The following is a 17,972-nucleotide window of genomic DNA, read 5'->3' as shown; positions in this document are numbered from 1 at the left end:
TAGAACCCTAAGGAAATTAACTTCAAATCTACTGGACACTGCTTCAGAGCTCTGATTTTTTTCCCATTCACCTAGGTGCTGGGGCTGATGATCAGATGTGAAAAGTTTGAGCATGGTTTATGAGGAAGCTGATGGGGTTCAGGACAGGCTGCCCCAAGATGCGCCACTCTGGTATGCAGATTATTTTGAGCTGAAGACAATAAAGACTCAGACTCAGGAAGAACAGTCCACATTTTCCCCTAACTGCCTAAAAGAAATTTAAAGTAAAGGCCTGTCCCCAGGACAGGCCATCACCGCAGATAACTCTGGGTATCCAGTAGACTGGGAGGATACTTGCTAAATCCACTCTTATCAAAGTTCTACTTACCAAACGTTGGCTTTCCTATTTCCATGTGAGTTGCCTTCCTGCCCTTTGAAGGCCCAAATCACTATCCAAAATGTCCTCCTTGTCTATAGCTGAAGATACTTAAACAGGCAGCCTCGGCCAGTTGGCTGAGTTGCTCAGTTTCTCCTGAGTTTCTTCCATGTATACATGCTATTAAGCTTTGTTTGATTTTCTCCTGCTAACCTGCCTTTTTAATTATTTGACCAGCCATAAGAACCTTAAGGAAAAGGGGGAGGGGGATTCTCCCACTTCCCTGACAAAGGGAAGATAAAGGAGTCTAAACCTTTACTGGTAAGAGGATTCCACACCTTAACCCACTTACCTGTGGTTGAGCAAAGACCATCCATCCATGAGCGTTGTTCTTGGAGACCTCCTGTGTGTTTCTCTCCCCTTTACCTTGATTGCCTCCCAGCAGCTTTCTCAAGAGAACTTCTGCGGAGCAGCCGTGTGGCCAAGTGGTTAAGTTCACGCGCTCCGCTTCAGTGGCCTAGGGTTTCACTGGTTCGGATCCTGGGCGCCAACATGGCACTGCTCATCAGGCCATGCTGAGGCAGCATCCCACATGCCACAACTAGAAGGACCCACAGCTAGAATATACAACTGTGTACTGGGGGGCTTTGGGGAGAAGAAGAAGAAGATTGGCCACAGATGTTAGCTCAGGTGCCAATCTTTAAAAAAAAAAAAAAAAAAAGAGACCTTCTCAGATAGTCTAACAAAACTTTGAGATTCCTTATTGCTGGGAAGGCTCCTGTGTTAAGATTCACCTGGCTCTTTTCATCCTGACTCCTAGAGTTCAGAAACGTGCCAGTGGGAATTTGTGACTAATTTTCCCAGGAGCGGACCTGGAACCCGAGGTTGTCTTTAAGGGATGCTGGAGAGACCTTGGTGAGGGTTGTCTGGGGTCCCCTGAGGAGCAGGGAGTCTCCATCAAATGCCAGGACAGACCCTCTCTATTTACAGTGTTCGTCCCTTGTGGTTCTTCTTTTCAGGTTATTGAGACTTAAAAGGCTCTCAAGGCCAAGACGCACACAAGAGTACATGTCAAGATACTCCTCAGGTCTCCTAAGAAGTGGCTGAAAGTGCTAATGTTATCAGCAAATGTGTGGTCTTTAAGGGTCTAGACGTGGCTTCCTCAATTGTTATTTGCTTTAATCCTCAGAATGTTCCTGAGAAAGATGCTCGATGGTATTCTTATATATATATATATATACACACACACACACACACACACACACACACACTAGTGGGATTATACCATAACTGCTTTATTCACTTAACAATATTGAAAACACATCTCTCTGCTTCAAAAAAATGTAATTCTTTCCCCCCTCCAAAATAGCTTTATTGTCTTTGAAAAAATAACACATCCTAGTTGTAAAATATTTAAGCAACACAGAAAAGAACCTCTAAGAAAGTAAAATGTCATCTGAAATCCTACCACCACGGAAAATGGGAGTTGGTGAGCGTTCTGTAATTTTCCATAAAGAGAAGCATACTATACAAGCTGTCATTTACTTTCTTACTCAGCAAGATGTCATGGACATTTTCCCACATCAATCAATAAATAGCAGCCTACATCATTGTATTTAATGGCTGCATATTATTTTGTTGTGTGTGTGTGCCTTTATCTACTTAATTGGTCCCCATTGGTTGACAATGAGGTTTTTCTAAATTTTCACTGTTATAAATAACTCTCTAACAGACATCCCAAGGCATGGGACTGAGGACCAAGTCCAGCGAGAACAGAGTGTAGAGAGACTGCTTTCCCCAGGCCAGGAAGGAAGAAATTGGCTCTTTCCTTGGGGAGCCTGACACCCCGGAGTCCCATAGTCTTGGGGGAAATCACTGTGCAAAGTAAAGGGCCTTGTGAGGCAGATGACTTGTTTGTGTAAAAGAAATGCAGTCCCTAGACTACTGATCAGGGGGAGGGCCTCAGCAGATGAGAGACTGGATTGCCCAGGTTTCCTGCAGGTGAGAGGGGGTTTATTCACTTGGGAGAGACCTGACGGAAGCGAAACAAGGCTGTGTCCTCTGACCTTCCCCACTGCGTTCCAACCTGCACAAGTTGTCTGACATGTCCTTCTCACAACTGCCCCCTTCATTGTGTCAATTCCCTACTTATGAACATGCAGTAGCCCCCTTCAGCCTCTTTGGGGTAGATTTTATTATGATGCCTAAGAGTCAATGCTCCTCCATGGACTCTCAGATAAGAATTCTTATCTATTCTCTTTTCTCATTTAAATTAAGCTTGGCCACACGACTGGGTTTGGCCCTGAGAGTACGAATGGAAGTGGTTTGTGCCCTTCTGAGCATAGAAAACTTAGAAGCCATCCCATGGTCCCCTACCTCCCCTCATTCCCCCCTGCTGTGTCACCTCATGTCCAAGATACAGGGCTTTCTCTTATATCAGCCTGAGTCTTGGACTGAAAAGGAGCAGACTCACCACTGACTCACGATGGGATGTGAACATGAGTGAGAAATAAACTTTTTGCTCTTGTAAAACAATGAGATTTGCGTGGTGTTTGTTAATGTAACAGCCTTAGCTGCCGATATATTCTTTAAGGGCAAACGTCTTTTCTTGGATATGGCCCCAGCACTATCTCATCTATTATAACTCAGATCGTCCATGTCTCTCAGATAGGGTTCCTTCCTGTCTCCTCTGAGGGGCGGCTCCTGCTGCTTCTTCACTTACTGAGCCTGCCTCTAGCTAATTGGCCCAAGGCCATTCATTTTTGCTTTTTAATATGAGAAGGTTCTTGTTGCTAGTGGCAGGTTCTATATGACCCTCTTCTTGCAAACCTGATTCACAGGTGATGTGTTGCAATGAAAGAAAGTCTGGAACCAAATTCTTCCAAACTTAAAAATTCTGCCAAACTAAGTTGTTAGTAAGCGAGCACAGCAGTCAATAAACCCGCTGTTATTCAGCAGCAATCTCTTTCTCTCTCCTCAGGTACACTGACCAGCAAATCTTTCAGGAAAAGCTCAGTCAGAACTGAAATATTGATATTCTTATATACCAGTTAAATCAGCTGGCAGGATCCTCCAGGACCTAGAGAGATGCAGAACCAAAAATCTATGCTTTCTTTCTTTTTTAGGAAGATTAGCCCTGAGTTAACATCTGCTGCCAATCTTCCTCTTTTTGCTGAGGAAGACTGGCCCTGAGCTAACGTCTGTGTCCATCTTCCTCTACTTTATATGTGGGATGCCTGCCATAGCATGGCTTGACAAGTGGTGCAGAGGTCTGCACCTGGGATCTGAACCAGCAAACCCTGGGCTGCCAAAGTGGAAAGTGCGAACTCCACTGCTGCACCACTGGGCCAGCCCCTGTGCTTTCCTCTTACTTGCTAGTAAATGGGAAAGACAAGAATCTGCTGTGAGCCTTCAGTACTTGCTTGTATATGGTATTGTGATGGTTTTATTCTGAGTATTATATGTCCATGGTCTTGGATGATATGCTTTTGAAGAATATCCTGACAGTGAAACCTACATAAAGGCTACATAAGCAGCCAAATGGATGTCCTTTGTTGTCTTCACATCTCTTTTTGATCAAAGGTGGCTATATGTTAATAGGGCCAAGTGAAAGAAACCCAGAAAGCTGGAGTTGAAAGGATTCTTGTGGAACATCTAGTTTAAAACGTTTGGGAGTGGGAAAAGAGGCCTAGAGAGGGAAGGTGCTTGGCCAAAAATTATATACAGTGAAATCTGGGGCTGGAGACCTGGTCTTTCTAAATAGAAAATATTTCCTAAAATTACCCAGCACTGCCGTAGTACTGGACTGCTGTTCCCAGTTCCACTGGATGACCTGGATCCTTTTGGATGAAAGCTGATGATTCATTAACCATCCGGGGGACAGATAGACTATTTACACATGGCAATGAGCTCCTCTCCAGCTGAAATTATTTTCCTGTTAACTGTCTCTGCCCACTCTGTGGCAGGGTGGGAGAAATGCACAGCATCATAGCCCAAGTATAATTGATACCCCCTCAACACAAGGTTGACATAAGAGAAGCCATATTGTAGAAAAGAAACCATACTGTTACTTGAATTGACCTCTGACTAACTAGTCCAGATATGCTCTGTAGACTTTGTGGCCCCTCCCAGCTGCTTTAAGGTGATAAATTTGTTCTTTTGAATTCTCTAGGAATGTGATGACCCCCGGGCAGAGAGTCTATGGTGATAGCCGTCATCAGTGACAACTGAAAGATCTGGGTATAAGCCATTGCTCCATTCTCTGATGCATATCCATAAAACAAAAGACTACCAGGAACTGGGACCAGATATCTGCCCCCCGCCCCCGCCCCCCAGAAACCAGCCACCTCCGACACCTGGAGACCAGCTCTGTATATAACTGGCCTGTAGTCTTTGTTCTGTGAGATAGTTCTTTCTGACATGAGTTGGCCATCTTCCCTCTTGCTAGCAAGCTGTAATAAAGTCCTTTCTCTCCTACCACCTTGCCTCCTGACTATTGGCATGTCTTGTGGTGAGCAGGCAACCCCCCTTGGGCGGTAACATAACGTCATCAGAGGGAGGAAGTGAGGTGAAGTTCTGTTTACATGGGAACAGAATAGCATCTCATAGTGGTACTTTAAAATAATAAGTTGAACTTGACAATGGCAAGCATCTATAGCCACAGAGCTTAACCATTGGGACCGAGAACTGAGACTTCCTGTGGCAACATGACTTCACTAATTGTTCCAGGAAATTCAGGCCTAGGAAGATATGACTCTAAATCAATAAATAACTTCACTGTTTGCTTCATGAAATTCCTGCAAGCCAATTTATGGGAACAAATAGTTTGCTCCTTTAGGCAAACAGCTTTCCTATCAAGACAATAGATTATTCACCTGGGCAAACAATTTTCTCAACAAGCAATAGGTTATTTATCAAGATTTATTTTCAGGCCCTTCTCTCTCTGCATCTGCCAATCCCAAACCATAATGACCCAAACTTTGTCCAATCCTGATCTGCTCCCTGGCTTGAAAGATCCACCTAAAACTACTTGAGTCCAGACTCCCAAACCCTGTAAATATCTTCCACTGGTTTCCTCCTTTTTAGACAGTACTAAGATTCTGTATTTTCTCTTATTGCGCTACTACAGTAGGTCTAGTAAACTTAGCTTGGGTTGATGAACAGGTTTTCTGGTAGTCTTTTGAAGAGTTATCAGTTGACAATCTATTCTATACCCAGGGTTATTTGAGGGCATTTTGCTTCCTGTTTTTTTTAAGGACATTTTGCTTTTTGTTTTGGCCATTTTCATTTCTCTAATGATGATCATCAAAAAGAAAAGCGGAGTTATATTGCCTGTATTGTAACTCTAATGGAGTTTGCCTCATCAGTATATCTTCTATCAGTATATAAGCTCAATGGTGCTGCCAAGAGGGTTCAGATTTCATGTGAATGTCAGGACTGGAAGACATCTTACATAGGCCATCTTTTCTAAATACTTCCTTTTTCACAAGGAAAAATTGAGGTTCTGGGACAATCGACCCTTCTTTGACTTTAGGGAGAGATGCTAAAGTTGGCTACTTTAGGGGCTGGCCCAGTGGCGCAGCGGTTAACTTCACACATTCCACTTCTCCGCCAGGCGTTCACTGGTTTGGATTCAGGGTGTGGACATGGGCACTGCTTGGCAAAAGCCATGCTGTGGTAGGGGCTGGCCCCGTGGCCGAGTGGTTAAGTTCGCGCGCTCCGCTGCAGGCAGCCCAGTGTTTCGTTGGTTCGAATCCTGGGCGCGGACATGGCACTGCTCATCAAACCACGCTGAGGCAGCGTCCCACATGCCACAACTAGAAGGACCCACAAAGAAGAATATACAACTATGTACTGGGGGGCTTTGGGGAGAAAAGGGAAAAAAATAAAATCTTTAAAAAAAAAAAAAAAAAAAAAAAAGCCATGCTGTGGTAGGCGTCCCATGTATAAAGTAGAGGAAGGTGGGTATGGATGTTAGCTCAGGGCCAGACTTCCTCAGCTAAAAGAGGAGGATTGGCAGTAGTTAGCTCAGGGCTAATCTTCCTCAAAAATAAATAAATAAATAAATAAAGTTGGCTACTTTAAGCAACATCACTTCTTTTCCAAGTCCCCAATTTTTGATTCAATCAATGAATCACTGCTTGTCCACTCTCGAAACCAGCCTGGACTTGCCTTAGAAGAAAAAGTGGCTTAATTATTTGTTGTGACTCACAAAGAAAACTCCATGTTAGCATTAACATGCAATGCAGGAAGGGATAGAGGAAGAGGTAATTGGCTTAGGGAATTGGGGTCTTTCTCTTGTGGCAAGATCGGGGAGGGGGGAGGTACCAAGGCAGGGGCACCAGGAGCTTTTCATTTCCTAATTCTTTCTGCCCCGTCTATCCCATTTTATTTTTCCTGTTCCAAGCTGCTCTTCAGGTGCTCTGAAGAAACTGAAAACTCCTGGTTGGGTTCAAGACTCTATGGGATTAATAGAAAGGTGGGCCCTGGTGGAAATTATGGGAACAGCTCTTCAGATTTTTGGGAAATAGTAGAAATATAAACTCGTTGCATAATTTTGTGCAAAAACCCAAGTGGTTTTAGGCACTAGAGTAGAGCATAAGCTTTGGAATGAGCTGGACCTGGCTCTATCAGTTATGCACTGTAGATGGCCTTGGACTCTCAGTTTCCTCATATGCGGAATAGGCATAACCTACTCATAGAATTGTTGTGAGAGTTAAATGAAATAGTGTATACAACATGCTTCCCAGAATGCCCAGCCCATAATATATGTTGAATAATATTAGTTGCTAATTATCATAACTGGGAAAACACCTTCTTCAGGGAGCAGTAGTGTTTGATTAAAGTCCTGAGACTTGTAGAGTAATGACAACTGATGTTCTTTTTATCATGTGCTGGCTAAAATACTAAGAGGAAGAGGTGAAATATGTAAAAATAAATATGGCTTATCCTCTGATTAAGTACCCAGCTCTGTGCTAGATTCAGTGGGGAATGAAATGAATGAGGTTTGGTTCCCGCCTCCAGCCTACAGTTTATTTGGAGAGGCAAGATACACAGCCAGATACAATGGTGAGCAGAGTCTGCAGGAATGTAACTCTGTAGGAATAATTCAGAACTGTCCCAGCGACAAATGTGCTTGTGTCTGTATGCTGTTCGGTAGTAGAGAGCTCATGAAAAAACAAGCACTGGTGAGGAAACAGGTGGTGGAAAAGAGATTACTTCACAGCAGCGTCCAAAGTGCTGTGTTTGGCCATTGGCTCTTATCTGGGGCAAAAGAAATGTCAAAGAGAGGTCAATGTCAGGTACCAGGATATGAGAGGAGGAGTCTTCATAGAAGCTTAACTCCAAACAAGCTTGCGTATAAGCAGGAGTCTGGAGGGATCCGGAAATACCCCTTTACTCTGAGTCTGGCTCTTCATGAGCCAGTTTTGACTTCCAATGGCCTCAAGGACAAGAATCCAATATTTGTCTTGCCCCTAAGGGCACCACCTGTGGTCTAGCTTCATGTCTGACCCTGACTTCTTTGTGATGCTGCTTTTCTTATTTATTTACATTTTAAAATTTTATTGAGGTTACGTTTGTTTATAACACTGTGTACATTTTAGGTATACATCATTATATGTATGGTGATGGATGGAGACTAGACTTTTGGCGGTGAACATGGTGCAGTCTATACAGAAGTCAAAATATAATGCTTTCCTTATCTTGACCTGGGTTTCGAAAGCTTATCCTTCTTCTTCTAGTCTTTGGCCCTTGGCTCATCCTTGGTTTAGGGTCATCAGTCTGCTCTCCAGGATCTGATAACTTGTCCTAGCTCTGCCCTCCTATAGGACTGCAGAGTTTAGCCCATCACCTTGACACTGTGAGTGCTTGGCTGAGCATATATGAACATGATGGTGCCACGGAAGAGGGAGATGATTGGCGGATGAAAGGCATAGATGGAGAAAGCTTTGCTTTGGGCTTTCAGGGAATGCATCCTTCAAAAGGTGACCAGGATGACAGTGATGGGGAAGAAGGTAATTAGAATAAAGGGAGAGGATGGCCTCAGCCTTGGCAATGTCAGCACAGGTGAGTTGGAGCTTGGGCAGAGGGTCAGAGGTCGCAGAAGTAGTGATTAATGATGCTGGGGCCACAGAAGGGCAAAATGATGTCATTCTGCGTGACTGCATCACCGATACCAGCAGCCAACGCCCAGATGGATCATAATAGAGGAGGTGGGGAAACTGGTATCAAATGAGCATCTACTCTGAGCCATGCTATATGCTAGGCTTTTTGCCATAAAGGTATATAATCTTCACACAATTTTCTTGTTTATAAATTACGCCAGACTATATGTTGCAAAACCAGATTTAAAAGTCAGTCCTGTCTGATTCCATAACCCATGTAACTTCTGTTTCCTCATATGTTCTCATGACTCTACATCTTTCTGCCCCGGCATTTCTGGTTCATGGAGAAAGAAAAATAAGGAAATTTGGGGGCATGGTTGGGTGGTCCAGGAGGTAGCTTCATTACCTAATAAGTCTTGGCTGCATATAGGGGCATGTGATTTCTCAGTGACTACTAGGCCTGGGGAAAAGGAAATGAGGGACTAGCACGGAATAATGAGGGACTTAGAAAGGCCACACATCTCACCATGTTTCTCCAGGCCTGGGAGTCTCTCCTCATGGAGAACTATGGTTCTTTGATGGTAGACCCTGCCACCCTCATTGGTATATGGTTTGTGGCTTACTACACTTTCTCTGCTGGGTAGAAATAACAAGGGAGATAAAATAATAGACTGATATAGGTTAGAGAAATTAGTCAGTATAAGGACGACTAATAACTACAGCTAATATGTGCTGAACGCTAATTAAGAACGTGGCGCTGTTCTGAGAGCTTTACAGACATTAAATCTCTTCTAATCCTCACAAACCACCTTATGAGGTCATTAATATTGACATACTCATTTTTCAGAGAAAGAGAGCAAGGTCATACAGCTTTGTGTGACAGATCTGGAATCCAGTCCTAGGTCTGACTGGATCCAAAGCCCATGCTCTGAACTTCAAGGAAGTACTGCCTCACTAAGGAAAAATAATAGTGAGACTGGATAGGACTGCACAGGCACAGAAACCAGGCTTGATGGGGCCATCACAGAGGAGCCCACAAGGTTTGGGGACTAAATTCAGAATAATTCAGGGACGATCCATTAGGGGTTATTTCAGTTATCCGTTGCTATATAAGAAAACTCCCTAACATGAAGTGTGTTAAAACTACAACCATTTGTTGTTTCTCACAATTCTGTAGGTTAGGAGTTTGGGCAGAGCTGGAGGTAAATTTTTCTTCTCCTCTACATGGTGTAGACAAGGGTCATTCAGTCAGCTGCATGCAGCTCACAATTGGGCTGTCCTGGAAGGCAAACAAGGCTTTACTCGATAGCTGGTGCTTAGTGCTTTTCTATGCGGCCTTTCCACATGGCAGGCTGTGCTTCCTCCCAGTATGGTGGTCTCATGATGGTTCCAAGACGGAGGAAGTGGAAGCCAACAGTCCTGTTCAAGGCTAGGCCTGGAACTGGCACATTGTCACTTCTGTTGTATGCTATTGGTCAAAGCAAGTCACAAGTAGAGTTGCCAGATAAAACTTGTGGTGCCCAGTTAAATTTGAATTTCAGATAAACAATGAATAGTTTTTGGTATAAGTACATCACGTGTACTATTGGGACATACTTATGCTAAAAATTATCCATTGTTTATCTGAAATTCAGTTTTAACTGGGCATCCTGTGTTTTTATCTGCTAAATCTGGCAACCCTAGTCACAAGACCAGTCTAGATTCGCAGGAAGGGGAAACAGACTCCCTCCCTTACCACCTTGATGGGAAGAGTGGCATGTGCATTCAGAAAAGGAAGGATTTAATGGTGGCCATCCTTGGAGACTATCTCAGGGGTCCGTGAAATACTTCCTAAATAGTGGAGACAATATAGCATGGTGGTTAGCCTGTGCACTCCAGAGTCTGGGTTTCAATCCTGGTTCTGCCGCTTGTTAATTATGTAATCTCAGGCAAGTTACTTGACTCTTCTGTGACTCAGTTCCTTATCTTAAAAAAGGGACTATTAGTAGTTTGTGCTTCATGGGGGTAGTTAGGAGGATTTTTTGGGAGATGAAAATAAAGTGTCTGAGATCTAGTAGGTGTTTGATAAATGTTAGCTAATGTTAAGGCAGGATTTCAAGTGAAGATTTGGCCAACGTTCCAGTCCTACCTCATCAGAGAGTAAAGGGCAAAGAGCCCACTACTTCCAGTCTTTGGGGTCCCTCAGAGGATCACATCTAAGGTGAGCACCATGTCTAACACTCCCTTTGTATTGGCAGAAAGGCCAGTTGTACCTGGTACTTTCCTGAAGCTTTCTCTGGAAACAAGCCAACACACACATGTTTGACATGGACACGTTAGAAAATCCCCCCAAATAACAGAATATTGCAGCTTTATTACTCTCCCAAGGTATTTTTTTTTTTAAGATTTTATTTTTCCTTTTTCTCCTAAAGCCCCCCAGTACATAGTTGTGTATTTTTAGTTGTGGGTCCTTCTAGTTGTGGCATGTGGGACGCCGCCTCAGCATGGCCTGATGAGCAGTGCCATGTCCGTGCCCAGGATTCAAACCGGCGAAACCCTGGGCCACCGCAGCGGAGTGCACGAACCTAACCACCCAGCCACAGGGACGGCCCTCCGGGGTTTTAATCATGCTGGGACCCTATAATCTGAGCTTTGTGGAACACAGAGGATGGGCCCTCAGGAAGAAACACAAAGGAGAAATTGTAGAGTTTACCATGAAGCCCATATTGGGTTGAAGAAGTTAAAGTGGAGAAATAAGGGCTTTTAGGAAAAATGCTAGCCAGATCCTTCCAGCCTGTGCCTCTTGTAAAATGAAGACACTGTCAGGCTTCTTGAAATGCAGAAACAGCTTGAGCTGTGAGAAAGAATGAGAAAGCAGTGAGAAAGAATGAGAAAGCAGCTCGACTGCATCCCTGAAATGGCTTCTTTTGCTTTCTCCACATGTGTGAGCAGCTGTCAGCCCCATGGCGGATGGGCAATCTGGGAGCTGGAGACACTGATCTCTGGTAGATTGAGAGCATTTAGCTAGTAGGTGAGATGTATTTAATCATGGGTTGTAATGGTCACACAGATTGAAAACTCTGGTTGCCAGAAATAGGTGCTGGGAGATGGCTTCTCCAAGGAGCCGGTCCCCATGGGGACTTCACTGCTGGGGCTGCCGGGGCTGCCAGGGCAGGGACCCACATGTGGGCAGAATGTCTGAGCAGAGCTCTTGTGACTGGGGAAGTCAGAAGAGGGAGAGTCATGAAGGCAGAGATGTCATATGGGAACCCCTAAGAAAATTGGAAGGATCTCATCCTGCCCACAGATCCTAGAGTTCTTCTCTGGTCTTGCTTCCTGCTTTGGTCTTCCTAGGGCACAATTTGAGAGCCCTCTAGTCTTGCTCACATCACTCGTTTACTGGTACTTTGTAAATTGAGTGATTGGGTCATTTATATAAAGAATTGCAGTTTTGACCTTAAAAGCACAAATGAATAGAACAACAAGCTGCACTGTTGAATGCAATAATAACACCCAAGGGAAGCCACACTCCTCAGACCCTGAAGGGCTACTTCAGACACCTTGTTCATCAGGCAGCACTTCACAGATTTGTGGGCATAGAGTTTTCCAGGTGATAATGACTCTGGAGGGCTGGCCTTGAAACTCCAGTTTCTCAGAATGATGACAAAGATCATCTTTATAAACATCTTAGAGTAGAAGAACGGGGCTCTGAGATCAACTGGTACCCCTCCATTGAGCAAATCCATCTGTCCACAGCCTATCCACATAATGCCTGTGAGCCAGGCTTGCTTGCTGTCTAACTCAGCTTCTTGAGGCTGGTGGCCAGTGTCTCTGAGGTCCTGGAGAGGGTGGGGATGAAACTGGGCCTATGACACTGTGGAGAGGGGAAACAGTGTTTGGTATCCTGACCTGTGGAGAAGGCAGGATTACTCCCAAGCAGGATCCAGGACCCTATTCTGGAGGGTATCTGCCCATCTGCCCCTCCCTGTGATACTCTTGCCTTTGACCAGCTCTAGCTAGAAATGTGTGTAGACTGTCTTGTATTCTTTTTCCAAGGGAAGGCCCCAATTTGACCTACATTTTGCTTCTTCCATCTGGCCCAAACTGTCTGTTGAAATGATGCCTGAAAAGACATCCTGCTTGGTGAGTGAAGCTGTCAGCTGCTGGAGAGCTTGAGTTTTCCACTAAAGATCCCAATGCCAAGGGCTGACTCCCCACTTCATTACAATGTCCCTCCGCAGAGGACCTTTAGGATTAATTTAAATGAGTTTGAGACTCTTGAAAACAAGGCTCACATCCAGGAGATTCAAAGTGATTTACCCTCCTTTCCATTTGTAAACAGGAGATTTTAAGGACCACATCTTTATTCCACATAGGACAGAATTGAGGCCCAGCAAGGCTAACTAACTTTTCTCAGATGATGGAGCCTGTCACTGGTAACAATATTCGTTCATTCAGCATTGACTGTTCACTAGGATGGCGGTCTGTTGTAGCCCAGTGCTTTGGTGGCCTGACAAGGACCACAAAGTTGTGGACCCCGCCTGTGCCTGGATCTGCCCCTCTACCTTACCTTCGGCTTCACTTTCACTCAATAGAAAGTTCCAGATCTTCAGGCATTGGGTGGGATCTGAGTGGTCTTAAGATATAGCGCAAATAAAAATTTAATTCAAGTGCTCTTGAGAGAGGTAACACTTTGAGTTAATTTCCAACCAACATCCCAAGGACTTCTATCAGATTCTATGCCATGTGGTTTTAGATGAAGGGAGACAGAAGGAAAGGACTGGGCTCCATCTGAAGAGGGCAGTGTTGTGGGGTGGCCAACAGAGCTGAATGCCTTGTCTCTTTGGGCAAACTTTGCCATGTCGTCAGCTGCTTCTGCACTCACTCATCTGCCTTGTCTTCCCTCCATTCCTCTTAGGTCACTCACTAGTCAATTTGTGGGAGGCTTATTTACTTCTTAGTCTGTGACTAGGTTGCCTGGGGTTCTGGGGCAACACGTGCTCAGGAATTGGTGAAGTTAGGAAGCAGAGACTGAGTTTACCAGGGCGATGAAGGAGGAGTTGGCATTCCTTTCTCTGTTCCCCGGTTCTCTGTGTCTTGTTGGTCCTAAAGGAAATTATTTTTCAAAGGAAAGCTTTCTGTTTTGCATATGGCTTATTTTCATGAAAAGATTGCAGTCCCTAAACTTCTGAATCTAGAATAGGGTGTGGGGGTAGTGATGGTGGTAGGGCACTGGCTGGAGTCTGCTATATTCTTAGTGTGTATTGGTGAATTTTATGTGTCAGTTAGACTGAGCTAAAGGATGCCCAGATAGCTAGTAAAACCTTATTTGTGGGTGAGCCTATGAGAGGTTTCCAGAGATATTAGTGTTTGAATCAGTAGACTGAGTAAAGGAGATCATCTTCACCAGTGTGGGCAGGCACCATCCAATCTACTGAGGGCCTGAATAGGACAAAAAAGGCAGAGGAAGGGTAAATTTGCTCATTTTGCTTTGGCTGAGGCATCCATCGTCTCCTGCCCTTGGACATCAGTGCTTCTGGTTCTCAGGCCTTCAGATCCCGGCCAAGATTTACATGATTGGCCCTCCAGTTTTCAGACCTTTGGATTCAGGCTGAATTACATCACTGACTTTGCTGGTTCTCTAGCTTGCAGATGGCAGATTGTGGGGCTTGTTGGCCTCCATAAATGCATGGGCCAATTCCTATAGTGAATCTCCTCATGTATTATCTCTCTCTCTATATCCCATTGCTTCTGTTTCTCTGGCGAATACTGACAATACAGTATGTTAAGATAAACTACCCCCAAACCATAAACAAAACCAGGAGTGATTCTGATATCATCATTAAGTGTTGATCAACAGGTTCACCATGGATTATTTAATTTTCTGAGAAAGTGTTATTACTCTGACATCTGTGGAGTTCCAGGTGAACACGGAGGTTTTATCTGGTAGAGATGCAATTGTCTTCTTCTCTTCTTCACTGGGCTCAAGTCCAGTTGTGATGGCTCAACCCAGTCTGCCTAAACTTTTTCTTTTTTCCTCCCCAACAGGACCTATGATAGGTTTTATTTTTCTCTCTTCCCCATTTATACAACCCGCATTCCTAGCCCTGTGCTTTCTCCCCTCCCCTGGCAATTTGTAAGCTGGAGTAATTCAGTGGATTTAGGAACTCAAAGCTAGAAGTGATCAGGTAAAAGAGAAGCCATTTAGCCCCACACCCTGTACCTCAGATTCCCCAGACAATTTGGTAGGGATGTGGGGATTCTACCACACATGGAACAGGGCTCAAGCCAATTTTATTTGAATCTCAAAAAGATATAGGAAAAAAAAAAATCTTAAAAAAAAAAAAAAAAAAGAGGGGCTGCCCCTGTGGCCGAGTGGTTAAGCTCGCGTGCTCCGCTGCAGGCGGCCCAGTGTTTTGTTGGTTCGAATCCTGGGCACGGACATGGCACTGCTCATCAAGCCACGCTGAGGCAGTGTCCCACACGCCACAACTAGAAGGACCCACAACTAAGAATATATAACTATATACTGGGGGGCTTTGGGGAGAAAAAGGAAAAAAAATAAAATCTTAAAATAAAAAAAAATATTAAAAAAAAAGATATAGAAAGTAATTGACATCTGGGCTTCGTAATAAATTCCACCTCCTTTTTCCCCTCTTAAATTAGTAAGGATGATTTCTGTTACAATAAGGGAGCATTTTGTCTAAAGACATAAAGGTAATTTGATTTTGACTCAAAAAAATTGTATGGTCTGTCAGCTTTTAATTTTGTTTAAATTGGCCATTTTTATAGAAATGATAGCTCACTATTGCTGTAGAGCACATTCTGGTCCCCAGCTGATTACAGTGGAGGTCTCTGTACTGGGGCTTCATTCTCTCCCACTGTCAAGTGGCTACTATTTCTTTCCTATACTCAAACACCATATGGACTGTTTCTCCAAAATCATGTATTCAGAAGGGCAACATTCCCTATGGAACCTTTCAGGGAAGGTTGCTCTGGTTGAAATGTATCATTTTCACTGTTTGGTATTCAATAACTCTTTCTTTTATTATTCTATTGAGGTCACCTTGGTTTATGACATTATGTAAATTTCACGTGTACATCATTATATTTTGCCTTCTATGTAGACTGCATTGTGTTCACCACCAAAAGTCTAGCTTCCATCTGTCACCATATGTATGTGCCCCTTCACCCCTTTTACCCTCCCCCACACCCTTCCCCTCTGGTAACCACCCATCTGTACTCCTTATCTATGTATTTTTTTGTTTGTTTATCTTTCACATATGAGTGAAATCATACAGTATTTGTTTTTCTCTGACTTATTTTGCTTAGCATAATACCCTCATGGTCCATCCATGTTGTTGCAAATGGTATGATTTCATCTTTTTTATGGCTCAGTAGGATTCCATTGTATATATATGCCACATCTTTATCATTTCACCCAGTGACTGGCACTGAGGTTGCTTCCAAGACTTGGCTATTGTGAATAAAGCTGTGATGAATATACAGGTTTATATGTATTTTTGAATTAGTGTTTTCATATTCTTTGGATAAATACCCAGAAATGGAATAGCTGGATCATATGGTATTTCTATTTTTAATTTTCTGCGACATCTCCATACTGTTTTCCATAGGGGCTGCACCAGTTTGCATTCCCACCAGCAGTGTATGATGTTCCTTTTTCTCCACATCCTCTCCAACACTCGTTATTTCTTGCCTTTTTAATAATAGCCATGCTGATGGGTGTGAGGTGATATCTCGTTGTAGTTTTGATTTGCATTTCCCTAATACTTAGTGATACTGAACATCTTTTCATGTGTCTGTTGGCTCAATGGTCCTTTCTATATCTTGGAATTCTCAAGATAGAAGGAAGGTAGAATCTAGCTCCCATTTCTGAAGTGAAAGGAGGTCCCATTTCCACCTCCCAGGGCTCTGAAAGAAGTGTGGATGTAGGATATCAGTGTTTGTAGGATATCCATGCTGGATGTAGTATGCTAACGGACGTAGAATATTTGTGCTACCAAACAGATGGATGCTCCTGCCTGGGACTTGAACTTCAGGGAATGATGAAAAGGTTTAGGATCTGTTAGAGATGATACGTGGTTGGATACAATAGAGGGTGGTGTAGTGGCTAATGTAGGTGGCTTTGTCCAAAAGCTGAGCAGTGGTGAATGCTCAGGGGCAGCAGCGCCAGCCATAGCAATGGAAAATGCCCACAGGTGATGCCCCCTATGGTGGCAGCCTGTACAGACCATTGTTGTGGCAGGCTCTTAGCTGTGGCTTGCCTCTCTTGGTTCCTGTCCTGGCTGGTTCTCTAGTCTTGTATTCTATTGGCTGCCAGACACCTTTCTAACAAATTCTTTTTCTGCTCAGGTTAAGAACCCTAATTTGAACAGCAGCCTTGACATCTTTATTCCTTAGACTGTAGACCAGGGGGTTCAGCATGGGAATCACAATGGTGTAGAACACAGACAAGATCTTGTTATAGGCTGAAGCACTTTCAGGGTTGGGTTGGACATATACAAGGAACACAGACCCATAGAAGAGGGAGAGGGCAGTGAGGTGGGAGGCACAGGTGGAGAAGGCCTTGCGCTGGGCCTCCAAGGACCTCATCTTATAGATTGTGACCAGGATGTAGGCATAAGAGACCAAGATCACTGAGACTGTGGGGACAGTGACCAAGGCAGAAAAGAAGAGCAGGATGATATTGGCCACCGTGGTGTCTGAGCAGGCCAGTTGGAGCACGGGGGGGATGTCACAGAAGTAGTGATCAATGACATTGGGACCACAATAGGGCAAGATGAAGGCATTCCCTGTCTGCAGAGCTGAAATAAACACCCCCATAGCATAGGTGACCACCACTAGCTGGACACACAAGCGCTTGGACATGATGGTGTGGTAGAGGAGAGGGTGGCAGATGGCCACAAATCGGTCATATGCCATGATGGCCAGGAGCAGACACTCCCCTGTGCCGTGGAGGATCATGAGGGCCATCTGGGCCACACAGCCTGCAAAGGAGATGGACTGGTCAGTGGTGAGGAAGCTGATCAGCAACCTGGGAGTAAACACAGAGGAATTACAGATGTCAAGGAAGGAAAGCACACTCAGGAGGAAGTACATGGGGGTGTGCAGTGTGGAGCTGGCATGGATCACGTCTATCATGCCGAGGTTGCCCACCAGAGTCATGGAGTAGATCAGCAAGAAGATGGCAAAGAGGAGTTGTTTTTCGTCTGCCTGGTCTGTGAGGCCCAGCAGGATGAATCTCGTCACTGTGGTGTGATTCTGCCCCAATGCCATCTCACTGGTGTGTTTCCCACATGACAGTGAACAAGAGGAGGAGAAACAAGAACGTTAACATTCTCATCAAAGAGCTAGCCTTTCTCATCTTCTAAAGCTGAAAACCTGCATCTGTCTCTGAATGGCAGACTGCTCTCCAAATCCCACATCAATCCCATCATGTCACACTCACGCTAAAATGTTAAAGTTTACCCCTGTCTCCCCAAGATAATGTCTAAGTTCTTTAGCCCGCCAGA

General features: G+C 44.3%; 1 protein-coding gene across 1 annotated transcript; it reads right to left on the bottom strand.

The window, feature by feature from the left end:
- Positions 1-16,788: 16,788 nt before the first annotated feature.
- LOC124228353 (olfactory receptor 476-like) lies at positions 16,789-17,736 on the bottom strand. Its single transcript, XM_046642791.1, has one exon. It carries the CDS (start codon positions 17,734-17,736, stop codon positions 16,789-16,791), a length of 948 nt encoding a protein of 315 aa, XP_046498747.1.
- Positions 17,737-17,972: the final 236 nt, after the last annotated feature.

The sequence above is a fragment of the Equus quagga genome, chromosome 17, assembly GCF_021613505.1.
Source record: "Equus quagga isolate Etosha38 chromosome 17, UCLA_HA_Equagga_1.0, whole genome shotgun sequence".
Lineage (NCBI taxonomy): Eukaryota > Metazoa > Chordata > Mammalia > Perissodactyla > Equidae > Equus > Equus quagga.
This window is presented reverse-complemented; position numbering and strand designations above follow the sequence as displayed.